General features: G+C 48.8%; 1 protein-coding gene across 1 annotated transcript in view; it reads right to left on the bottom strand.

The window, feature by feature from the left end:
* Positions 1-24,661, bottom strand: part of LOC144139794 (uncharacterized) — a 73,996-nt gene extending 49,335 nt beyond the window's left edge. The window contains exons 1-2 of the mRNA XM_077672050.1: positions 24,601-24,661; positions 21,016-21,387 (exon numbers count right to left, since the gene is read on the bottom strand). Coding sequence (XP_077528176.1) covers positions 21,016-21,387; positions 24,601-24,661 — 433 coding nt within the window. The remainder of the gene's footprint in view (positions 1-21,015; positions 21,388-24,600) is intronic.
* Between the last annotated feature and the right edge of the window lie 2,309 nt (positions 24,662-26,970).

The following is a 26,970-nucleotide window of genomic DNA, read 5'->3' on the forward strand; positions in this document are numbered from 1 at the left end:
AGTGCGGACGCGTAGCACCTGGGAATATGGTGCATTGCATGGGCCACGCAAGGATGTGTTCCGTATTCGCGCACCTGCAAAGCTGTCCGTCCATTTCATCATTGGCAGCGCGCTGAATGTGTCACGGTTAAACGCCACGGTCATAGAAAAGTCACGGTTAAACGTCGCGCCCATAGAAACATCACGGTTAAACGCTGATGGTCTTTTCGATGGGAGAACAAGAGCGGTACGTTTAAACACTGAAGGCTCACTCACAATGGCAACGCACAAGGCGATTTCAAGCTCCTTGCGGACGAGATTGCCCTGCTGTCGAGGCTATGCCACGTCAGCGCAGACGTCATCAAACGTCTTGCAAACGCGTTTCGTGGCGCTGGTGTAGCCGAACCAGTCATAATGACGCTTTCACCTGTCGAACTGCCCACGCACGCCACTGCGCTTGCGCAGTCGGCACTGATTAACCTGTCATTGCCATCGGAAGCAGATCTGGTCCAACTATTCACCCACGAGGGAGCACCCATAGCACCGTGGGGATTCTAGCGATGAGAGACTGGTTCTAACAGCCAACTCAAAATACTAAGACGCAAAGTTTTCTATTGCTCGCCGTTCGGGAAACGGGGAACAGGTGTAAATATAGTTTTGAAGAGCTAGCCTGTTCAAATGCGAAGCTTTACAAGTAGCCACAAAATTATACAAGAAGCCACAAGTCGTACGCACGTATTTCAAGCTGTCTCTCCACACCAATTCTGCCCCGCCGATTGTACCCTTTGGCTAAGACGCAGCGACTAAGTGTTAAAAAGCACTGAAAATAACTCCAGTGTTTTAAGCAAGCTTTTTAATTGCTTAAGCATTTCTGCGCTGACTTAACGAGGAAGCCCGTCTGTTTGTTTGTAGTAATGCTTAATCTGTCACACTTTTGCCGCTTAAGGTATAATGTTATTCGTATAACGCACTTTTCCTCCTTTGGTGCCACGCCGTTGATATTTCCTCGGAAAAAAAATTACCATCCTTTCCAACAGAAAGTTCAGAAAAGCGCTGAAGATAAAAGTGCCCCCGCCCTTCACTGAAAGCGCGTCCAATCGATCGCCAAGCCTTCAAAGACCCAAATCGCAAACGAAGAACGAACACATGCAACTATTTTTCGCGCACTACGCAAACGCATCTACGAATGATCCAAATGTATACCGATACGTGGTTTATGAGCTAAATGTATACTATTTTTGCTACTGCTTCGTGATCGATGGAAGCGCTCCTTTTTCTGTATTTCTGAATAAACTTTTTTGAAACAGTGGAAGCCCGGTTTCAACGCATGCACTTTCCGGTCGACCAACCGGCCTATGGGGAAATGCCTTAGTTTTTTTTACAGGATGCGATAGGTCCCACTAAGAAAGCTTTCGCTTTAAAAATGCCTTTCCAGCAGTGTATTTGTGGATACTGGTAACGCCGAATTTAAAGGAGCTCGGTGTATATGCTTCGTAGGGAGACACGGCGCCTTGGGGAATACTAAATAAAAGGGCCCCGGCCCATCGTACTTTGATATGAAGTTCCTATACTGCCCCTGAAAATGTCTTGCTGGCGATGCCTTTGTGCAGTACTGTAACCGACACTAAAATGACTCTAAAGGCGCTCCAAGAGTAACCCGGGGTATTATGGAGGTATTTATTACAACGTTCTAGGTATTTCCTACTTTGGTACCAGACATCCCATCTGGTGACCGAAAAGATATCTGTCCAACAATAAATATTTGTGTAGTAGTAAAGCAGACCTTCCAGGGGCTCAGTGCATATCGGAGTGGCGTAAGCCACTATTCTTGTTCTACTATTCTTATTTGGGAGTTTTTTTAACAGCTCTCTCCGAAAAAGTCCGCCGTTCCTCGAAGCAGACCAACAGCTCTGCGTTACACTTTACCATTTTAATTGAACTTCCATCGGGTTGAAGCTACATCACTAGCGTATGCGTTCACGAGGAAGCGGTTTTTATTTTAGAGCATACTCTGCTCCTGGCTCCAAGTAAAAAAAGAACACGACGAATGTTGAACCCGCCCCCACTAACAGAGAGATGAGCCCCCTCCCGTCTAGCGTTGCGGTATTGATTGATGAAGATCACAATCATTAGAGGTGAACACCAGAAAGAAGCGAGGAGATAAAGCGCTGTCCCGCCCCTCATGAGATACAGTGACCGATAGGTTGACTAATAGAGCAGAGTCAATTTCGCTTGAGGGGTAAAGCGCTTGTGATTGGTGCTGGGGAAAAGTCTTTAGTAGTGTTACCAGGATCTCTGCTAATTTGTACTTTTACACGCCGAGTACTGATAGGTGCCTTAATTAATCACAAAACAGCTCTCCATAATAAAAAAATGCATAATTGTGTTGAACTGAAACGCAAAGTCAACGAAGTAAAGGGAACAAAATAAATAATCTTAAACAAAAATCTGCGTGGCCGAGATTCGACGCATTTCTGAATGCGGCGGCCAAGTATACGGTTCGTGCTTGGCGCAGGCCAATTACGCGTATACAGAAGCCGAGTTTAGAACACCTGCTTGACAATGCTCGCCCCCACCTGACAGAAACAACCTCCTTAATCCATCACGTTGATCGCGACGCCGAACCCGCCCCCTGTGAGTGGCCGTCCGAGGGGGGAGTCAGTGAGGTAGGCAGAGCCATCACCAGCGGCCATGCTTGCGGCAGACGCTGCTCTCTCAATCAGGAGGGGTCGTTTGAGGCCGGGAAAGTTTTGATTTATGTTCAAGTCAGAGGTGAAAGGCCGTTCGGTCTCTGTCAGCACGCCGCCACTTCACGTACGACAGTAGCGGGTTTTTGTAAAGGAGCGAACTTCTAACGATGATGGGCGCGAAGCAAGGGAACGGTGCACTGAAGCGGCTGCTCCAGGGAGTTCGTGGTGAAGGCAAGACTTCGAAGGTAAAGGTTTTTTGGTTCTGACACCATGCCTCTTCACTGTCGGTAAATGTATGTCCGGGAGTACGGGAACATTCATTCATTCATTCATTCATTCATTCATTCATTCATTCATTCATTCATTCATTCATTCATTCATTCATTCATTCATTCTCTCATTCGTTCTTTCGTTCGTTCCTTTTTACTGAAGCAAGCATCACAGCTTTGCAATCGCAGGCAGGGTGATCAAAACGACGGCGTGTAACAAATATAACGACTTCCTCCGCTACGTTGCGTAAAACCCTGAAATAAAACTTTTAATTATCCACATAGTCGAACGTCTCATAACACGTGACACGTAATCATCTCTTTGTTACTGGGGGGAGCTTAGCGGTAATCAGAACTTTGGTATCCAACCAAACATTGTTGGGTTGGATACCAAGGGGTCTACACGAAGACAGTGGAAGTTGAGAGCGTGGGATTTACCATGAGAATCCATAATTACACTGTTGAGGCACGGCAGGAAAGCTTGTTTATAAACGTTTTTGGGACATTAACCCTAGATTAACGTCATATCGCATATATTTATCTCGTATCGTTCGCTCGTTCTTTCGTTCGCCAGTGTAGGTGAAGGTACTTTGGTTTCCTTTCTGGGCAGTTGGTACGTTTACCAGCTCGTTTAAAAGAAATTGTGTATCCGGTTCCATGTGCACGGTCCTAACTGAAGGAACAGAAACCCGAGAACCATTTGGGGCCTGTTCAAGGAGCTGTCGGGAAGCCTTGCACAGGTCGTTGCGAACGCACCGGGGCGTGGCAAATTGATAAATACCTCGCCGATAGAACAGTTAGGCCCTCGGGGGGCTAGTAGGCGGGGTGGTACGTAAGAGGACCTATCATCATCGTCCTCCCGGAATCCTGACTATTGACCATCTGGAGCCAAGTAAGTTAGCAGCAGCGGAGGTCAAAGTTCAAGGCTGACAGAACACGGGGCCTCCAACGTTACCACACTGCGTCCTCAATTCTTTCATTAGAAACACATACAAGTCAGGCACAAGCACGTGCACACACTCGGGAAATTCCAGTCTGCGAACTTCCGATGGGCGAGAAAGGGACCGTATACCTGACGCGAGGGGTCACGAAATTCGCGCCACCATTTCTTCACCGGAAACAAAATGATAGAGCAGGCATGTTGGGGCATGCTGGCGCCCCGAACAAACCTACAGAAACATAATCGGAGGGAGGCAGTCAGAGTTCTGTGAGCCCAGGCCCTGCTCTAGAGGTGGTCGGGTACCTCCAATGACATCGAGAGCACCTTGCAAGCGACGCATTCCAAACGACTCTCTCATTTCGATGAAAGTATGCGCCGGCACGCAGCTCTATTCGGCGTAGACAAAATGTAGACGTCAAAGGAACAAGTGTTGCCCCACCTGTGTTAACAAAACGTCGCTTGACTTCGTTTTTTAACGGGCACTTCTTCGCGCGTGTGTGTACCCGACTTCGTCGCCAATCATGGACGCCGCACGACTCGGGCACACGCCAACGTGTGTAGCCAAGCGACTTCACCGCCGCTGCCTTTCTAGACTCGTCCAGCGTGATGCCAGCGTACGGAGCATCGAAAGCGGGAAAGGGAAAGATCAAAAAGGAAAAACATAGATGGGGCGAACATCATCTCCCCGTCCCATCGCTCTCCTGCCGGCAAATGCATCCCGGTCGCTTCGGAACGGTGGCCGCGGGCAGGGCAGGCGGCGGCGGCGGCGGCGGCGGCCGAAGATGTGTTTTACGGCGCGAGCGCTCGCACTTGACCCAAATAACGTGGACCAACGTTCCGTACATAGCTCGATGCGTGGGGCTGCATACACACTGGCGTTCCTTCATGCTTCTCAGAACTGGAGGCATGTTGGCTGAGAAGGGAGGGGGGGCAGGTAAGCGAGTGCTGGGGCAATTGGTTACGGAACCGTGATTTTCGGCTTGCTGTTTTATCATTTCGTTTGTCTGTAACGTCATTTCTGTACGTATACGTTCAGCGGGATTTCCCCTTAAAGGTGAGGATAACAAACGACCCAGCGCCCTGTTATCTAGCCTTTGTATGTGCTACATATACGCGCTGATAAGAAGGCGGATGTGTTGGCAGGGGGTGCCACTCTGAAAGGGAGGGCGTAGAGCTGAAAGTTTCGGCGTTCATTTCGGCTATGTTGCTGTAGAGAATTGGGCTAGGCGGCCCGGAGATTAAGCTGTGAGATTGTTCTCGCTTCTTGGAAGCGTAGAGCGTTGAATCTTGAAACGCCACGGCCAGTTTAAGCGACGATTGGTCCGTTCGGGTACAGGCGATACATTCGCGCGATTAAGCTCTACTGGTACATGGCTGGTAGCGGCAAGGTAGTGACCAGTCACATTGTGCCCGGTCAACAGAAAAAGCGATTCCGTTATGCGTAAATCGCTAGGGGGCTAGGGAGAAATGCCTTTTCCCGCAACCAAACCATTCCGGGGCTGTGGTCGTGCTACCTCGTCGTACAACCTCTACAACGACAAGTCGTACAACCTGCATGACGGGTTAGACAACTTATACGACAAGTCGTAAAACCTGTGCGATGAGTTGTCGAGAACTTCTCCGAAATATCGTTGTTCTTCTTGCGATATCACACATGCCTGCATAGTAGGGCTATCGTACGTTTGTCCAAATGTATTTTAAGCGGGATATTAAGAGCGACGGCTTTCAGTAAACACAACTGTGGCCACACAAGCAGTAATTTTATTCGATACCTCCTATAACGCACTCCTATAAAGTGCAACCTCCCCACTCCTACAACCCTCTCCTAATAAAGTACCGTCATTTATTGACTCTGTGACAGCGACGTACTCACTGTAAGGTGGCTAAATTATGGAAGTCCTGCAGAAAAAAAAACCACTTTAATTCATCTTTTCGAAGCAGTTTGCTGAAAAACACAATTTCATGGCGGTCGTATTTATCAAGACGAAACAAACATGCCCAAGATACCCCTAAATGCGATACCCAGGGGTGGGCGATCGGTCATTGTACCGCCTGCGGTGAAGTATCATGACTCCAGTCCGCATATTGCAAGATAACACGTCACGGCACAGGACGGGTGCCGTAATCTTGCTGCTCATAAATGCCATGATATACTGCAACGTTCACGCAGCAAAGCGACACTCGTTATAACGAAACTGCTTCACAAGTTCGAATTCCCTCTTTTATTCGAAGTTTTTTTTATGGCCCCCAACTTCAGTGCTGGGTGGGCACATAATACGCTATTTTAGCGAAGTTCCGCTTATGACGAATTGTATTTATTGTAGCGAGGAATTTGTTATAGCGAATATTTACTGACCCCTCACAATTTCTTATGTGGAACAGGCCCGGCCCACTCGTTCTTTTCCACAACTCACTGTCTCCCTGGTACTGTCTGGCACGTAAGAGCACTGTCTCTCACAATGTGGGTGATTTTACCGAACACTCAGGTTACGTCCACCCCGGTTCGTGAGGAGGCTGTCATTATGATGCCTCTGACGACGCTTCGCGACGTTTTCGCACGTGCTGCCAGTTTTAGGGGCGAAGCCCCTTACGGGACTGGGGCTGTTAACGTCTCCTGTCATCGTCGTAAGCGTCGTCTCATGTAGTCACGGTACTAAAACACGCGGACACTCTTTTAAGCCTCGCGCTAGAGAGCTTCGTGCTTCAAAGACACGAGACTTTTACAGCAAAGCTGTATACCTTGGCCCCACAACGGTTTAATCTCCGTTGGCAAAAACGCCAAGGCGCCAAGAGTACACTTATGCACTGCATGCTTGGCCCCGATCCCCAGGTTTCACGTTAGTGGGAATGGCCCGGGATTTTCTGCGTGAGAGTCAGGTATATATCCTCTTCTAAGATAACGGCACCTTCTCAAAAACGTGTATATCAGTATATCAGTATAGACGAGATTCACAAGAAACTTGTGGCAGCATTAAAACTTGTCCTAGCCACTACGCTTCAGTCGAAGGTTGTATCGAGCAAATAAAGTTGTGGCAGAGGAAATGTAATTCATTCATTCATTCATTCATTCATTCATTCATTCATTCATTCATTCATTCATTCATTCAATGTCAATGAGATTCAATGAACCAAACTCGTATTGTGTCATCATGGCCCTCTTGAACGCTGAAAGACGACTCCGGATTTTTGGCACCGGCATGTTTATTTTCGCAGATGGCGAAAGAAGTGATTTACAAGTGAAGCAACTGACCCGTACGCCTCTAATCCCGCTTAACGCTGGGCGCCCGCACGGCGTACTTTGTTTAATTCCGCTAAGGCCACCGCGGTGATCGGCTCGCGCCGACAATTTCGTCTCGGTCGCCGGCCCGACACGAGCGCCCAGCTTTCGCAAAGGTCGTTTCGGGGCGCTAGTTTCGCCCGCCACGTTGGGCGCCGAATGTGGGTTCTTCGCTGCGACTCGACGAACGAACGCGCCGCGAATAGATCGGGACACCGCGCAGCGGCGTCGGTCAAAGGGGCGCTTCTTTCCCGCTTGATCTTCGAACCGTACGACGAGTCAGCCTGCGGTGACTAATGCGGGCATAATTCACCAAGTACCGCCAGCCCTGCGCGCCTTTAGGGCTTGCCGACTCCGTTGGTTGTCGGTATAGCCTCGACCGCTGAGTCCTGAGGCCACTGACATCTCGGTCGTCGTCGTCATCATCTCCTCCTGCCATACTTGACCAACATCGCAGATGCATTTACCTTTTATGTGCGTTTCTGCATTTGCCTGAATCCATAACGACGTGTTCGGCTAAATTTAGAGGCGCTCTCTATCAATTGTTTAACGGCTGGTCCTTCGTCAGGACTTGTATGTAGACGGGTCCTATTCTCCGTGGACCCGGTGAATTGAAGAATACAATTAGTACCTGGACCTAGGCCTAAGACAATAAAGTATACTCTCTCTCTCTCTCTCTCTCTCTCTCTCTCTCTCTCTCTCTCTCTCTCTCTCTCTCTCTCTCTCTCTCTCTCTCTCTCTCTCTCTCTCTCTCTCTCTCTCTCCGGTTTTCGTTTGAAAACAGTTCCCTTTGTGATGCACGTTCGGCTGGTTCCATGGTGCTATAATTATCGGGCAACAAGTAAACCGAGTGACGTCAGATTTGTTAAGCGAACGTTTTACAGTCAAGGCGTATAAACACACACAAATGCGCGCGTTCGTGCGTGTGCGTGTGCGTGGGTACGCTCGGTTCCTCGCGTTTGGAGAAGCCGGAAAGCCGCTATTTGCAGGCGAATCTTCGACGCATCATTTCCTTCTCGTGAATAGGCCCGCACTTGTATCCTAATTCTGTTTTTACGTACTACTACTACTACTACTACTGCTACTACTACTACTACTACTACTACTACTACTACTACTACTACTACTACTACTACTACTACTAGTAGTAGTAGTAGTAACAGTAGTAGTACTACTATAACTAAATGTACTTCAGAGTCATAGTGGTGAAGCAGTGCGAAGAAAACAAAAAAGCACAGTACAAACGAAAACAAAAGTGAAGTACAAAAGAGTCGAGAACTTTTTGTAGTTCTCGACTCTTGTACTTCGGGGTCACTCGTTGAGGCGAAACCTTACGCCATCTTTACACCCACTCACTCACGACGCAACCATTTCACGGTGACAATGACCCGGCTCTCTAGGAAAAGAACGCGCCCGGCGCGGAGGCAGCGCTGTTGTACGAACGACGATGACACAGTTACGGCAGCGCAGCTTAAGCCGGTTAAGGTCAAGGTTCACGCCGGTGTGACCTTGTCTGTCTCCGGGTGGCGGGACGCTGCGCCTGTTTCCGCCGTCTCTAATCTTGCGTGAAGCTGACCTTGACAGAGCACATTCTGCGCGAATGCGACCATCTCCGTCATATGTCATGTTCCTTTCCTGGCGCGGACAACGTTATGAGAACGATCTATATAGCTGGTACTATGACGCTCCGCGTTTTTTGGTTTAACGCTGCAAACAGTGACAGCAGCATGTGGGATTTGTTTTTGATGATGCAGTTTTAGTATCAATATAGGGAGCGTTGGCAAGCTTTATCGGCGGGAAATCCAGGCTGCAAAATTTTTAGGGCTGACTTGGAATCCGTAAGAACTACCGCACACCGCACCCGAAGCGATTTGATCGCCCGAAGCGATTTGATCTTTTTCGAGGTCTCCTTCAGCAGCTAAATGAAAACGGACTTAGCGTTCACTTCCAGTGGGTTCTTCCCCATGTCGGAATGCTTGGAAATGAAGCCGCGAACAAGTTGGCCCGTCAAGCGACATCTTGTACTCGTTTCCTGAAAGTGGCTCCAGACGAACGGGGAAGTGTAAAAAGCATAATTAAAGAACACTTCAGATCTCTTTGGCGACCACAACACCAGCCTTGTGTTACCGAAGGAATGGAGAGGACAGAGGCATCCGTACTGTCCCGCATCCGGACCAACTCAGCGCGGACACCGGCGTGGCTCCATAAGCTGTACCTTATCTCCTCACCTCGAGATCTGTGCGCAACGTTTTGTGTAACAGGTGACATCGGACTTTTTCTTATGGACTGCCGAGAGCAGGCTACGGAGCGGTTAGCTTTGTTTGAAGAACTGCGAAGCAGAGCCGCTCCGCATGCCTCTTTGGATGATATAATTTTCCCTATAGGCCATCGGGTCAGCATGAGAGACATTTTGCGCCTGATCCTCGGGTTTTTAAGGGGCACACGCCTCTGTGACTCCTGGTGATTTCCCGCGTATAGCGGCAAGAAGGTGTTGATCGTGGGAGCAATTGCCGGCGCATCACGCAAGGCTGGAACCATCCGTTAATAAACATCATCACCACCTCCACCTTATGAATACAACAATATTAAGGTGCCCTGTTCAATCGCGATTTGCTTGCGTACCAATGATCGGTGAATGGTGAAGCCTAGCCTGAGAAGCTTAATTGCTTTGCACTTCAGCTGTGGGTGACAATGCCGATATTTGACCCTGCAATCGCAGTTATGGACAAGCTGAAAGTATAAGGTATCTAAAGAAATTTGATTTTTTTAACCATCGCGTTTCAATAACCGCCACCCCTGAGAATTACCCGCGTTGGTTCGCCATGCTATAACATATTACGAGATCCCGCTCCTACCATTGAATTAAAAAGTGCCCGGAATTTTACTCTCTTCTCCGCAGTTCCATTTTACTTTCTTCCGCAGATGCATTTTACTCTCTTCCGCAGATCCATTTTACTCTCTTCCGCGGCTCCACGCCGCTTCTGTCGCATTTTGTGCTATGTCGTTCCCGCAACAATATCAAATATATTGCTCCAGGGCTGCACCATTATTGCCCCGAATATATGCAGCATGAATTGCAAGTGCATAAAATTGCACGGCGTGTCCATTGAGAACCTCTAGTGCAGGTCCAGGAGGCCCAATATGACCTGCCAACACTAGGGTAGATGGTGGATAAGGATATAAATAATGCCCGCTGTCTGCCAAGAGTGACTAACCATTATGAGTGCGGTGGTAAAGCATAGCATCACAACATCACTGTTGTTGGGCAGGACACTCGCAAGCACCTCTCAATATTTCTGCATAAATTTAGGCCTCGAGACCTGTGTTTTGGATGGAAACAGCTGTGTCAGACAAGGGCGTTGTGGCAACAAGTTCTCGTCTAAAGACATTGCACCCTACCACACAATTTCCTCGTGGTTACGTTGTGTGACGTTGGCCATCCGAGTGATGTCGGACGTTCATCTGGATGTGACGTTGGAGATTTATCTGAGTGCGAGTAGGTTTTGTAACGCTCTTCTCTTTCTGTGAAATATCCGGGCGGAATATTTAGTTGTGTCCGTTTTAAAGTACCCATTTCGCGTCCGCTTCAAGACATCGGGTAGTTACACTGTAGAGTTTTTCACCTGCACACCGAACAAAAACTAACGACCCCTGCCTTGCTTGTGATGCGTCAAATGCTTGCTTTCTGCTCTCATCCAGAGAGAGAGAGAGAGAAAGCTCTTTATTAGAGGAAAGCAGAGAGGTCTGCCGGCATGTTGACGCCGACATGCTACTCTGCGGGGTACGGGAGGAGGGAAAAAAAGTTGCAATAGGAAGAAAGGTGGAAGAGAGAGAAGATAGGAGAAAATAAAAGAAGTGAAAAAAAAAAAGGAGGAAGCGATCAGAGCTTACTCGAAGGGGACACTTGGAAACGGACATGAAATGGGAACTATTATTGTCATTCTGCGCATCACCTTTTGAATTCTTCCCCTCTTTCGCCTTCACCTCAGTGAAATGAAAGAACAAAAAATTTCCGGCCATCTCCACTAACGTGAAACCTGGGGAGGGGCGAAGCATGCAGTGTGTAAGTGTATTCTTGGCGCCTTGGCATTTTCTCACGTGGATATGAAACCGTTGGGGTGTAGAGGTGTACAGCTTTGCTGTAAAAGTCTCTTGTCCTTGATTGATTGATTGTAGGGTTCAACGCGCCGACGCAACGCAGGCGATGAGGCGCGCCGTAGTGGAGGGCTACGGATTAATTTTGACCACCTGGGGATCTTTATCGTGCGCTGAAATCTCGTACACACGGGCGTTTTTGCTTTTCGCCTCCATCAGAAAAGCGGCCGCCGCGGCCGGGAATCGAACCCGCGACCTCGTGCTCAGCAGCAGAACGCCTTAGCCACTGAGCCACCGCGGCGGGTCTCTTGTCTTTGAAGCACGAAGCTCTCTAGTGCAAGGCGTAAACGAGTGTCGCGGTGGTTTTTTTTTTTTTTGAGTACGCGTTACGAAGCTCCCCAGAGGGAGGCATAAACGAGTTTCCCGGTGTTTTAGTACCGTGACTACATGAGACGACGATTAGGACGACGACGACGACTACAGTAAAAGGCCACTAGCCAACAGGAAATGCCAACAGGGCTTCACCGCTAAAACACGGTATTACACCTCTCAGACGTTAAAATAAGGATTTAACCTCAACGTCTGGCATCAGTCCAACCTGATCACAGCGCCCAAAACGGCGTTTTATTCCTCTTTCGGTCGTCTACGTCCTCTACCCTGGCGCCGCTTCGGCGAGTTCCGTCCACTCTTGACAACTTGTTTGTTCCCAGCGCGAACCCCTTTGACGGAGCTCATACAGAAAGCCGTCCACCCGCATTTTTCGCCGCTGAACTGCTTTACGCTCTCCAAGCGATGCGGAACTCAAGTTAGCATTTCGCGGAGGACGCTACAATAAGGGCGGCCGACACCCTGCCCAGCCCGTCCTTTGTGCTTTCGTACGCGCCGGCCAAGCAGTGCGTTCACGCGACGGACTATCAACGTCAGCACCACGGGGGCTGACGTTGATAGTTTGAAGGCTTGACGCGATGATTGAATCGCGTGCGGGCTCCTTAAAGGTGCTCGTAAAGAGCAGGGCGACAGCGTCGTGACGAATAAATTAGAGATTTTTGGACTGTGACCAGGAGTTGCGCTCAAACACACGACAAATACGCGGGGAAACATTGTCGCCTTGCATTTGTGCGGTTCTGTCCGCAACCTCAAGCGGACTGAGGAGACACAGATAAAAAGGCACGCGTTTTCTGTTTCAGATTGGCTCAGCTTACGCGCCTTCAGCAATTCTGACTCGCAGTGTGTGCACGCGGCTTTGTTATTAGCGAATTCATCCGTTTCTTTTCGGCTGAGCTGTTCCCACCTGCTTGGAAGCCTGGTCGCACCAAAGGTATCGGTGACAGGCACTCTTTGTGATAAAAAATTCCCCTTAGAGCCTTTTCAGAACTTTCTGACAGGCAGAGCGTTTTTGTGACAGCTAGTTTACCGTTGAGCGAATCAAGCCTTTTTAAGAATGTAATTTTTTGTTTGTCGCCTCATACTTTCCAAAACTTGAGGGGGGAGGGGGGGGGGGGGCGTAGTGGCGTGCAATCCGTGGTTGTTCATGTTTGATTTTGCAGGCCTGTCAGGGTTTTAATTTCTGAGATACTCTCACTGTACGTTAATCCTTGCAGTCACCCCGTCATCCCTAGCGTGTAAAACTGCGCATTGACGCCTAACTTTGACGCATAAGAGCGAGGAGGAGCATAGGTTTACTCCGAGCTTCGGAAGGAGGGGGCAAGGGAGCTGTTACGACTAAAAAAATAAGTACAGTCTTCGCCAGAAGTTTCTATGCCAATGCAAATGTTCATAGACCACAACGAAATAAACTACACGCTTAACTTTGGAATGATACTGATCCGTTTTTTTAACAGGCCGGAAAAATCACCTTTCTTTGCTACTGCCATAAAATATTTCGGTTAGACTTGAACGTTAAGCTTTTGCGGCCCGAAACTTTTGGTGTGGTATTGAGAATTGTCACCACCACTGCACATTTTCTTCTTCCCATAAAGTATCGTGCTGGCCGCATAAGAACTGTTCATTGGCTTATATTTCCAGCCCCCCTTCTGCAAGCAGTGGTGTCGACTGAACATCAAATGCTTTAACTTTAGCGTGACCCTGTAATTTGTACGTTGATATGTTATGACTCATATTATTGTTTCCTTGTTTTTAGTGGTGTCAGCTCAAACGATCTTCCATTGTGCTCAAGGTCGGGGGACAACTCCTGCACAACGACGGTTTTTTTGACGGGGGTGCAGTTGGAAAAAGAAATCCAGTTTTACCGGAGTTCCATGTGCGCTAAAGATAGACTAAATAGAGCACCGTAATTTCCGGAATACAGTATACCGATTACATATGTTTAAACATCAACATCTCACTTTGCTGAAATGTTAGAACGAATTCTTAACGAAACGCTAACCCTAAAAAAAGTAGGACCATTTATTCTCAATAGTTTCTTTTCAGCCGAAATTACCCCCTGCTATCGAATGCGCACTGTAATGCTGTTCATAATTTATGATTTTTTCGACGCACAATTGATAAGGTCTCTAAATTTTACCCTGTCATTTTGTCTCGAATTCGCCGATTGCACGTAATCAGGTTCGCCGCTGCCAACGGCCATATTGGGCGTTTTTGCTTGTCGAAGCGTCCATCATATTGCCGCGAACCATGCATTTGGTTTTTATATTTATGTTTTGCTTTTACCGCCCGGCTGCGCCGGTCTGTGTTATCTGTGTGCCAAGGGAAGCGCGAGTTCCATTCTTTCTTTCTATGCCACCTGTGTTATCTCTTCTCATAGGGAGAGCATTCCGAACTAACGTGAACAGCCTAATCTTCTTTGTTCTGGATGTAAATCGACGGTTCGAGAAACACTCGCGCCGAAACATAAAGAAAAGCCTGCAGAGCAGACGCCACGGCTTTAAATTCTAATCGTCGACGCGCTCGCCTTCGCACGTTACTTTGTTGACTGCTGCCTCGCCGCCTGTATTCTTTGAGTTGTTAGGGGAGCGCAAGTTCGCTCCAATAAACTTGTTTTTCTTGAAGACAACTGCGTCGTCTTTGGCCACGTGACAATATAACAGTTTGTTGTCTTAATGCTGAAATAATTGCTTGGTGATAAAGTGTAGAGAGCAACGGACGCGCTGCCGTGGTGGCTGTTTACATGACCGCTGCAGAAGTATAGTTCTGTAGAAAGCGAAGATTTATATGAGCGTGTTGTTTTGTTTTTTGTTTTTTCCAAGGGAAATTCACATTTCCTCCCATCAGAGACATTCCATACTGCATTGACTGACATCATCAACCTTTTTATTTGCTAACCGGCACTCGACTGTGAGCAGTTATGCGTGCTAATTATTTTCGATTTGCGGTTTAAATACCGCCATTACGAAGCAGATTGTGGCCTGCAGAAGGCTTGAAAATCAGCACCTATACCCCTTCTCGCTACCGTCTGGAATTCGGCCTCAATCCCTGCAGTTGCTTTGAATATTTATCCACTGTGTCACCGCGCATACTCGAGACTGTACATACAGTCCACTACGGGCTATTTCTGGTAACATGTCGATGCCTGCTGGGAGTGCCATCCAGGCACGTCGCGTCGACAACCTTCTGTCTTCTCGCTTTGGGTTTCACGAGCAGTTGTCTGGGCGTTTACGACAGTCTCGCCATCGGCCCTGTTACAAGTTCAGGAACGGCCCTGTTACAAGTTCACGAAGGTCATGTCGTCACCTTCTTTCTTGTCGCATCATCGAACGGTTGTAGGTCGATGGCGTTGGTTTGCTAGACATTTATCCGCACTCCAAGGCGGCTGCCCCCTTCTGAAGCAGACGACTTTGCCTTAGGCGTACAGAATCCCAAAGAAATCGCTCGCGATAGGGTTGGTCGACCCGAATCCTCGTTACGTTGATTGATTGATAAGAGCCGCACGCAAACGCCCTTCTGATTCCCCCGCCCTTTATTTTTCTCCTCTTCGTCTTCTCACTTTCTCATCTATTCGTTCAGCATCGCTTTCTCGTTTAAATTCTTCCCCTTTATTTACTTGCGCTGGCTCGCGTCTTTCAACTGCTCGTCTCGGTAGCAGACGATCTGGCCGGTGAGCGGTCACTGAGCGATAGCAGACGACGCAGCGCTCGCCGAGAGCCGCCGCTCCTCACCTACATCCCGAAACCGGCCGACGACTCTGCGTTCCAGTTTCGCATTCGGAGTTTCCTTCTTTTTTGTTGTTTTACTTGACGTAAAAACAGGCGAGGGTGGCGGTCTTTTCCCTTATCCTTTTCGCCTCGAGCTGCCCGTACGTCGTTTGCGTAGTAGCAGCAGCGGCTACTCGCGGCAACCCTTTCCAACGTTTGTCGCGTTCCTTTGCGGTGTCCCTGCGGCGACAGAGCCGAATGAGAGCCGCGTGCGAAAAGGTCAAGAGAGGGAGGGGGGTATCGCTGGGAAAGGAAAAAGAGTGGGCTAAATTGGGTAGTACTGCAGCGTTCGTCGGCTGGGGACAAGTGCAAACGTCGAAGGACAAGAAATGCCGTTAGCCATACGCGGACTCGTTCTTTAGGTATTTATGTTCCTGTTCGTCCAGGTCCCCACCCTATGTGTCTAGGCGATCGCGACTCGCGTATTACAGTGTCTCTGTGCTGCGCAGCCTTAGGATTTAGAGTAGACAATAATAAATACAACATGCAATAAGAAAAGTGACAAAGCTATTGGACGATAATAATGCAATTGAGGTGACTCGTGTTAAGCGAGCAATTAACTAACTGCTAGCGGATTCAACAAGAATGTCGATAAACTACGTTTCTCGAACGGTGGTGCCAATCTGTTCAGGTATTCAGGGAGGAGTTTCCGCACGCGTCATTGATATTATTTATTTATTTATTTATTAAGACTCTGCAGTCCCCGAGCATGACTTAAGCGCGTGCAAAAACCGGAAAACAGTAATATAAAGCATCGAAAAGATCCCGAGCCATCTCCACTAACGTGAAACCTGGGGAGGGGTGAAGCATGCAGTGCATAAGTGTACTCTTGGCGCCTTGGCGTTTTTGCCAACGGAGATGAAACCATTGGGGGGTAGAGGTACACAGCTTCGCTGTAAAAGTATCGTGTCTTCGAAGCACGAAGCATTCCAGCGCAAGGCGTAAACGAGTTGCCGGTGTTTTCTTAGCACGCGTTACGTTCTAGCGCGAGGCGTAAACGAGTGTCCCGGTGTTTTATTACCGTGACTACATGAGAGGACGGTTACGACGACGACATGAGACGCCAACAGCCCGAGCCCCTAAGGGTCTTCGCCCCCAAAACCTGATGTTCCAAGTGAGGCTTACGATACAATGGTAGCACGGGGCATGAAAATACCCAGAAACGAGCGAGCCCTATTTATTTATGATGATTGATACGGTGGTAACGCGATTCCTACCTTATGTGTATAATAAGGTGATGTAATGTGTGTCCGCTCACTTCTGAATTGGTTAGTTTGGTGGTGGACTTGATTTTTAAATAGCTTCGCGTTCCCCCACCGTTGTTTCGACACAAGGGTAGTTGATATTTTCTGTCTAATTTCGTACGTCCACAGGCCTTTCTCCAAACCCAAACTGCTTCGACAGTGCGGAAATGGTGCAATCGGATAGACGTTAGCTTCATATCGCGAGGTACCCAGGTTCGATTCCGACCACAGGAGGCGTATTAATTTTGCTTCACTTCATCCACGATCATCATCATCATCGTCGTCGTCGTCAGAGGAAGTTGTCTTTCCTGCAGTGCGTTTTGTGTGGACTACAGATGACATCAGTGGGAGGCTGAAGGCTTAAGAGCAATGACGAGGGCGAATGTAAAAGATAAGTGGTTACACAGTGGCGGATGGAGTATGGTTAGTTATGAAAACGATGGCATCGGGAAAATCATTATACATACAGCTTCTGTAAGCGCAGAACTATTAAAAAGTAAATTCGCAGCGTCTAGTACTGGTTAAAGTAGTTTAGAAGCTGCACGCCAGGTAACATTGAAGCCTATTAGGGAAATTACAGCATGAAAGGACTCGTGGCGTGGAAAACCTCTTGAGTGGCAAGTTAATGCGGAGATGTTCTTTCGTGTACAATATAGGGCATTGAAAAGAGAGGTGCTGTCCAGGAAAGGAAACGGGGTAATTGCTCAGAACAAGCGCGGCTGCTATGACTAACTGAAACCGTAATTCAGGCGATCAGTGGCGTCCTTACCCGACATTACCTCCCAAAGTCGATTTTGTTCCAAAGCGACACAATCGAGGTATATATGAACGAATTAATCAGGTGTACAGAAGTTTCGCACACTCCGATGATTGACCTCTCTAAGCGTGCACGTACATGTAAAAAAAATTTGCATGCAGGAAAGGGGCTTAGTGGCCTGTCACGTTTATAAGCGGCTCCTAGCAGTAGCGTTATATACGGCATAGCGCTGAAATATTTGAGTAAGTCTTGAGCGAATGCCTGCTTTCTGGCTTAAAAAAAAGAAACGACGTTTCTGTTCTTGTGCGGTTGTTTGTATGAACTGCCACGAACAGATATTAACAGAGCCCGATAGTTTCAGTTGCGCAAACATTATATTGGCCATAGCAGCTATACACGACGTCCCTGTAAGGCACTGTTAGGGCCCTAAGTTTTCCAAAAAGGTATTTCTATTAACTGTTGGGCTGCATAGCGAAATTCCTTTGAATGGCCTCTTCGTGTTCCAGAAACCTTTTTCCCGTCACAGTACCTCTATAGCTGCGTACATATGGCGCTTTTTACCTGGATGTAGATTTTCACCATGGCTTGCTCTGGAAGAGAACTTCGTACCGTAATTTAACTCTTGTACAATTCATGGCAGTTCTCGCTGTCTCTACGTTGCAGAATTTTACCCTGTTTCTAACGTCGCCTGCTTATTCTCATCTGTATTGAGCTACATCTATAAAATTCGACATCTGGCAGCTTTATTCGCGTTTTTATAAACTGTCTTTGAGATCGTGAGTTGGTTTCGTCAACGTGTGAGCAGCGACACCCCGAGGATTTCCCAGGACTATGCTGACCTAAACCTTGATCGTGTTTTTTTTTTACGTTCCACATTTATGACGCACGATTTGAGAAAGGCCAACGACTCGACCTACGCACGCCACGTCGCGGAGGGAGATACGAGAGCGTGGCTTTGGGGTCAGACGCGGCGCATGCGGTAATGCGGGGACGAAAATACCGTGGATATGTGTGGAACACCGTAATTCGACGAGGACGAGAGATTCTTCAAGACGTGCGGTCTCTTACACGGACGTGGCGAAAGAAGAATGACACAACGGCTGACTCAAAACAACAACGTCTGTCACACGTGCAGCTAGGCTCTTCCGCGAGGATGTTGCGCGTTACATTTTCCAGAATGTCGCGAGAAAAGAGGAGTAGAATGTGGCTCAAAATGAAACGCCTGATCTTATGATCTCTCAAGGGCAGTTTGCTTAGCCCGCAGGTATACCTTCATCTCGAGAAAAGGCTTACCGCCTAGTTTTGGTGCTTGTGGGCGTCTTGTTCGACCCAGATGGTTTGTTACGTTACTGGCACCTTGCAATATAGTGCGCTGGCTTGCTGGCCGATTATAAGTAGCAAAAACAGGCAATGCTTTCACAATCACTATATTGTAAAGAGAGCTCACGTGCCCTCGCAAGTTCCTGCTTTTCGAATTTATCTACATCATGCCACTTCTTGCTATTCTTTTATCTCCACCTCCATTTTTACACCAACCGTGCGTTCTGTTGTTGCGTCGACATTCCTAGTCCGCATCCTCTCCAGGAGCGGTTCACGATGGCGCGTCTTGGACACAGAAATGGTTCCTGCTTACTTTAATTCACAACATTCTCGTTCTCCCTCTCAGTTCATGATAGGTGCGAATTCGCCATAAACGGTAATGTACAAACAGGTCGACTGCATTTTGTTTTGTTTGAGCAGTGCAGAGCAGACCTTTTATTCTTTAAAATACACCTCAGCATGTTCTGGACGGCGCTGTGATGCGCACACGCAGTGATGTAATCCTGTCGACTGCGGCAATTAAATCGGCGCTAACGCAGCCGAATCATACAACAGCTTCTCCGACCACAACAAAGCTGAAAAAGACAACTGATTCTTTAAGCCCTGATAACGTCTAGGCAGGTATAGATAATGTTGCGCATGCGCCGTGACAGGATCATATTGACTGCGCCATTTAGGTCTGCGCAAGCACAGCGCAATCATAAGATGGCTGCTTCCAGGACAGTTTAATTTAAAAGAATTACACCTTTAGAACAGCATCCTGGCATATTCTGGACCACGCTACGCATACGGAGCCAGATCATCCTGTCGACTGGGCCAATTATATCGTGGCCTGCACGGCCCGATGATAAAACGGATTGTTTTAGGACTAAGATGCTGGAAATGTCTTTTCAATCTTTAAGCCTTGATAAAATCTCGGAATGCTTTGAACTGTGCTGCGCATGCGCGCCAATAAAACCAGAGCAAGCTAGAAACGTTCCCAAGGCGAAGAAGCCTAAAAGCTATTTTAATCTGTAAACATTTATAACATCTCGGCCAGCTCTGGATTGTATTGCGTATGCGCGGATAGATCTTCCTGTTGACCACACCAAAAACGTCGGAGCTATGCGTCACTAGATAAGGTTACAGGGTATCGGCATTCTTTTCTCTCATTGTGCCGTGCTGCCGCCATGATCATTGGTCAGTTTTCATCACGTGATATTTGTTTGCACTGCCACGGTTCATGGGCGCCGCCATTTTGTTGTTTATGCGTTTTGAGGCGATCAACTGGGGTAGTGTAAGCTTGTCCTCCCTGCTCTGCGGCTGCGCGCGGCTGACGTCGTTCCGAACAAGAATCAAACGCGTGTAGCATCATTTCAGGAGCAGAAGTGTGTCTGAATATACCGTTTCGCTGCAGTTTTGGCAGTGTTGTTAACCAACGACCCTGTCGAAGTTAGCGGCGAGACCGCAGATGCGGCAATCTCTCAACACTGACAAACACTAAAGTGGCCGCCGTTGCTGACTTGCGCGCCTCAGTGGCGGTACTCCGATACCTTTTCTCGTGACACTAGTCGGAGCTAGGCTAGCGAATCCCAATGATAACACGGCTGCCCCAAGGACCGCTATGTTGAAAAAATTAAAGCCGTTCCACTCAACGTGAAAGCTGTCGTAAATGCAGAGCAGTGATTCGCCATAACGGCCTGTGGCACCGTTATCCGCTTACTGCTACTACCCATCACGCTCTTCGCCTCCCTGTCTCACTTCTCTCTTGATGAATTGAACGGAGGTTTGCCGAAAGCAGTTCAAATTTCCCGCCTTCGCAGTGCTCGCGCGCCCCCTGCCTGGAACGAACAGCGCGAGCGGTTCTCGCACGTTCCGGCACCTTACTGCGCAGTCCACAACGCGTTGTTTTTGGCGGTCCCATCTCCCCGCGAGGGGGACTCGAGTAAATGCGTCGCATAGGGGGTGGGTGTATTGCGTTAACGTTTAGTGTTTGGGGAGTTGGTGGTAGTGAATGCGTTGTATCAGCAGCTTCTTGACGTAGTTTGAATGAGTCAAGGATAGAAGGCGCGTTCGTAGCCTCCCATTCTGTGTCGGCTTTGTGGCGCAGTGGGTAGAGCACCATGTACATTGCGTTCCGCCCGCAGGGTCGAGGGATCGAAACCAGGCACCGGGTGGTTTTTTTTTTATATATATAGTGTGGGGGGAGGGGTGCGGACAACGACGGTGCGGACTACGACGGACGTCAACGCGGGTGACATCGTGAGTTACTGAAATGCTCTGCATTTAAAACGGCCGGCGGCGACTGACTCACCGATGACTCCGGCCAGCGCGGGCAGAATGAGTCCGAGGGAGATGAGGCACTTCATCCTCCTCCTGCGCGCCCTGGCGCTAGCGGCGGCTGCAGCGCTGCCCGCGGCTCCCTTGACGAGGGGCGCCTGCGGCCGGTAGGCGGCGCTGTGGACGCTGCTCGAGCCGGAGCCCCCGCTCGACGAGCAACTGGGGTTGCCGCCCTGCGGGTGCTGCACCGACGAGGGCTGGTGGTGGTGGTGCGGGTGCGGGTGCGAGTGGTGGCCCGTCACGGAGGCCGGGTGGGCGGCCAGGTGGTGCGCCGCGGCCAGGTGGTGGTGCAGGTGGTGCGAAGGGTGCCGGCTGGGTAGCGGTCGCCCTCCCAGAAACGCCCGGTCTGCGCGAGACAAAAGGGAAACACCGGCGTCACTCATCACGGCCCCTTTCTCGATTGGGGGCGAAAATCGCTGTATACGAGTCGTGAGTGTCTAAAGCCACATGTATTGCATAATAATCTCTTCGGCTGTCCCGCAACATGCTCAATCTGTGCGCGAATATACGCCGTGGTCCTCATCATCGACACCCTTCTGAAGTCCACTTCAAATCGAAGGCCTTTCCTGCGGACTTCCAATCGCTCGTATCCTGTCTGACTGTAGACTTCCTCTTTGCTCCTAAATTTTCTTACTTCTTCCCCCTACTAAGCTGTAGTTCTGCTCAGCTTCTTACCCTGTGCCTTGTCATCCAAACTGCTACATTTGTAGTCCACCACTTATCGGTCCTCGGTTTGACTTATCCTGCCCATCTCTACGTTCTACCCTTAATTTGAGCATTTGTTTGCCTAATCAACACCCAATCCTATTATCCCGTGGGGTGTTCGAAGACGTTCCGGGCTGCGCAGTCACAGTGATGCACCCCCTGGCGTCCTGGCTAGAAGGCTGCTCTCGAATTTCATCAAAGAACGAGATGCAAGACTAGCCCCAGCGAAACATTAGTCTGTATACGAATGTGTGCACATACGTCACAATGTTCCGCCTTGACAGCTTTATCGCAATACACCCCGGCTACGGCGAGTCGGCTAAGGCCAAGAAATATTGGCGATTGTTGACGAAGCTGAGACACTGCCACAAGTTTCCTGTGAGTATCGCTCGTGCCAATAAGAAGGAGTTACTTAGTGGGAGTACTCCATGTTAGAATATGGCGTGTACCCGGTTCCAGGAGGGAAATTATCTTGTGTAATTACGTCGATACGCACCTTCGAGACAACCATCATCGTGGGACAAAATGCGCAAAAGAGGATGGCACGAACAGAAAATAGACACTCCAGTCTGCGCTGTGAGGTGTCTTCTTTCTGTTCGTCTCGTCCTTTCTTACGCATTTTGTCCCATAATTTCAAAAGACCCACAATCAGCCAGTTCGCTTTGATTAACCATCATGACCAAAATTTTATCCCCTACTCCCTAAATATAAGGTGCAACGTGAGAAGAGGACGAGGACCACGGCGGGGATCATAAGAGGCAGCGGCGATCATCCTTCCCCTCAATAACGGAAGGAAGAAAGGAGTGAAGTCACACTCCCCGGAGAAGGATGGATAAGGACATAGTAGTATTAGTGTTGCTTTTAATGCGAAGACGTCTATCATAAAGTTTAGTGTGGACGTGGTAAAAGGGGAGGGGAGGTCCGCAATCACAGCGCGAGAAAGCTAAGCTTTGTGTTAACGGCGTTTATATGTTCAGCCCTGCTGAGTTGAGGGGTTTGTTGGTCGTGTTTCAGTCAGGACAACTTTTGCGTCTATATCTAGTCAAGATTTGATTATGGAAGACATTGAACAGTAATTGGTTATTCCTGAAAGGGGGTGCTTAATACTGGCGTTTCCAATGTCGTGCGGGTTTCAAACATACCTATCAAACTAGATACGAATGCATCCGGACCTGTAAAGGTATATTAAACGAAAAAAAAAATTTGGCACCAATCCACGCTGTGAAGGTGGTTGGAAAGCGAAGCTGTAAGTAACACCCACAACGATTGCCCATGCGACGTCACTTGAATTCACACACGTGGCTCTACAAAGAGTGAAACCAGAGACAAGTGAATGTTCTTAACCACACCCCTCATTACTTCACAATGACATTCACGACTGATTTATGGTCAGTGTTTTTCGCGAGTTTCAAGTAATTCCGTCTTGACACAACGAATGCGCGGTCTCACGCACACGCGAGTGTCCAGAGATCTTATCAGAGCTTTTCGGTCGACCAACCGGTCTATGGGGAAATGCATTAGTTTTTGAACAGGACGCCGTCGGTCCCATTAAGATAGCTTTCGCTTTAATAAATGAAACGAAAACTTCGTTTCAGTCGATAGTTAAGCGATTACTGCTATGCTTGTAAGGGAAGAACGAACAGAAATAGTTTAGGTTCTCGTTATGCAATCCCTGCACCCGAAGATGATGATGATGAAGACGAGCTAATAGCAGTGAGAACTCGCAACTCATAACCTGCAACAAAACCCAAAGTCTGAGACTAATGCTGAATCGGACTATCCGTTGAGAGAAATCACGTGCAGAGAGTCGAAGGACAGCCTAGAGAATTTTTCTGTTTCACATTCTCAAATACACGTCTTTAGGGCAGCGTAATCTACGAGATCTCGACTATGTTCGCTAACAACCTTTCAGCTCGTTCACACATTGTACAAGTCGTAAGTTATAGAGCGATTGAAAGTATTTTGGAAACATTGAGCAATAAAACTGACATATATTAACAAAAAAAAACCTTTTAAATAAAGCTACAGTTACTGGCGTAAAAGTGACCATGTATTAAAAATAAGGAAGTTGCCGGCTACGACGAACCTGTTCTCTAAATCATTTGTTTTTGAAACTATTAAAGAGTGGGAAAGGTTGTTTAAAATGCAAATGTGCTGTAAAAGCGGAGAGTCGTGGTTCTTACGCCGTAAGTTCTTCTGTAACGTCTTCAAGAAATGCGGTGAAACCAATCAGTAAATAATAACTTGAAACATCAAAGGCAGGTGTAGTAATCTTGAAAGGAAAAGGGAAGATAATTGAATTTTCTGTTGTACTTTTCCTGGCAGTGCTGTAAGATAAGCAGGCCACCGCACAATGCTGCAATTCTTTTGCAGCCCTTTCTTCAGTTAACAGACACCACATAATCAGTTCTACGGCACAGTCGCTAACTAAATCTCGTTAACGGATAATTGCCCCGGCGTTTCCAAACTTTCCTTCTTTCCGGCTTGGCTTGGCTTGGCCCTGCTGTCTCTTTTTTTCGGGTTCGCCGGATCGACCAGGAAAAAAAAAGAGCCGAGGCCCTGCTGTGTATATCTAGAGGAACCTTCCGCGCTTCCTCGGGCCGGCACAAAACGTCTGCTCTCGGTGCAAGTGGTGTGCAGTCGTCGGGCACGCCGGGGGAGCGAAGCGCGGGGGAGGGAGGGAGAAGTGGTGCGATGCATCCACGATCACGAAAGCTGCGGGCGTGCTCTGCGCCGCGCTCACCCCAGCGTGACTTCGGCACTCGGCTCGCACGCGACTGGAAAGGTGGTTCTCGGGGGTGGGCGAGCATGACGGCCGTGCGCGCGTCTTCTGTAGGCGCAAAACACTACCTGCCCGCCACCTTGCCGGGACGGACGAACACCTCCCAGTCGACGAGGCCCTGAGTCAACGTCATCGTCTCTAACAACTACGCCATCATTTTCCCCCGACTTGCTGGACGAGTTCGAGTGACGTCATCAGTATGTGTGAAGTGACTACGAAGGCTGTGAAAGAGACGTGAGAGATGAGTGCTCGGGCGGGCCTTGTCCCTTCAGCTGTGGCCTGCTGACGCGTTCGCTATCCACCTAGATGAATTCTCCCGTCTCAGTGCCACCAATGCATCGCGCACGGACGCGTGCACTAAAGGGATCTACAAAAGCGATGGATGAGTGCTTATCGGAGCATCAAAAGGGGTTTTAAAAGAAGCACTTTCCTTATGCAGCACGCGAGAAGGAGATCAAGGCACGAGTCGCTTTCGCTGAGAGAGTCTGGCACAAGCGAAACTGGTTAGTTCTTCGAAAGGAGTCATGTCACCGCGTTGACGGCGAATCCCACACACTTGTACGATGTGGACTGTAGTGGCGGATATGGTGGCCCGTGTATTTTTCACCGTCCTCTTGTTCGCACTGTACGCGATGTGTCAGGGACACGTGACTAATAGGCTCTCAGCCAGGTGCAGCGAATGGCATTCGCTTCTGTGGTTGTGTACTGCGTCCAGTAACGTCAGTGAAGGTGTAATAAAGGAGATACATGCACTTGTCAGCTGCACGCATGCACGCCGTTACATATTCACGCCGAGAAGGCTGTGTCACCCGCCGCGGTGGCTCAGTGGCTAAGGCGTTGCGCTGCTGAGCACGAGGTCACGGGTTCGATTCCCGGCCGCGGCGGCCGCTTTTCTGATGGAGGCGAAAAGCAAAAACGCCCGTGTATACGAGGTTTCGGCACACGTTAAAGATTCCCAGGTGGTCAAAATTAATCCGGAGCCCTCCACTACAGCGCGCCTCATCGCCTGCGCTGCGTCGGCGCGTTAAAATCCTACAATCAATCCATCAACGAGAAGGCTGTGAAAACATTGGCGGTTACAAGTCGCTCACATAGTGCAAAATCACTGCATTTTCTTGGAGTTATTAACTCCAGTCTTCAGTTTGAAGTTACAAAGGAACACGCATGTCTTTGATTCGCTAAACGCGTGATTTGCGGAGGGTCCGAGAAACCCAAAACCGACTGCCATAGCTTACCACGTGCACACTGTATAGCGCACCCGTACGTTTTAAAAGCGACAGCTTTCTTGGAGGCCAGCTCTGCAGGAAAATTCTGCTCATGCTGTCGACATGTCTGTTATCGACTCTACCGAAATAAAGAATACCGGGTCATATCCAGTAACGTGAAACATGGGGAGGCGTGAAACATGCATTGTATAAGTGTGTTATTGGTGCCTTGACGTTTTTGTCGACGGAGATGAAACAATTGGGGGGTACAGGTATACAACTTTGCTGTAAAAGCCTCTTGTCTTTCAAGCACGAATCTCTCGAGCGCGAGGTGTAAACGAATGTCCCGGTGTTGTTTTAGTACGCTTTACGTTCTAGCGCGAGGCGTAAAGCGAGTTTTCCGGTGTTTTAGTACCGTGGCTACATGACACGACGATTACGACGACGACGACAGGAGACGCCAACAGCCCAAGCCCCTAAGGGGCTTCGCCCCTCAAAAATAGTAAAGCCGCGTTTCTCCTTGTTTCTCAACGAACTACTTCGGACAGTGGTAACTTACGCGGGATGCCATTGCTTATGCCTACATCGCTCCATACGATTGCGATGTTTTGCTAGGGGTTGTCACTGTGGCTAAACGTTTTCGGCCCTCCGGAAAAAGCACTGCCCGTCAACTCCGCAGCTGCTGAACACGGTGACCCTTCCACGTCATCTGCGACCGCGTGCTAGGGAATTACCCATGGTGCGCTGTTCACAGGATTTCTATCACCCAGGTAGTACAAAACCTAACTGCCACCGCCAAATATCCACGCGGCCTTACTTTATGTGTGTGTCATCTTGGACATACAACTCGGTGCGGGCTCATGAGTCACTTTCCCCGGAACACCGCATACCATCAAAGAGATTGGGGAATGTAGACAAAAGGCAGTTATATATTGCTGCATCCTGTCTGCATCCGTAGTCGACAATACCCAGCTGGTTACTTAACCACGCAAGGTGATGCAAGTAAACAGACCCCTTCCCCTCTATCCCCGCCCACAAGGCAATCGTAAAAGGACTGCAAAGCCGTGTTGGTCCGGAATTTGTGGGCTGAGATGGAGGTTGAATCCATCGATGGATTGTGGTGTTTAACGCCGACGATACACAGGCGACGAGGCGCACCGTAGTGGAGGGCTCCGGATTAATTTTGACCACCTGGGGATGTTTAACGTGCACCGAAATCTCGAACACACGAGAGTTT

This window comes from Haemaphysalis longicornis, unplaced genomic scaffold (assembly GCF_048455015.1).
Source record: "Haemaphysalis longicornis isolate Haplotype H1 unplaced genomic scaffold, Haemaphysalis longicornis Haplotype H1 scaffold_5, whole genome shotgun sequence".
Lineage (NCBI taxonomy): Eukaryota > Metazoa > Arthropoda > Arachnida > Ixodida > Ixodidae > Haemaphysalis > Haemaphysalis longicornis.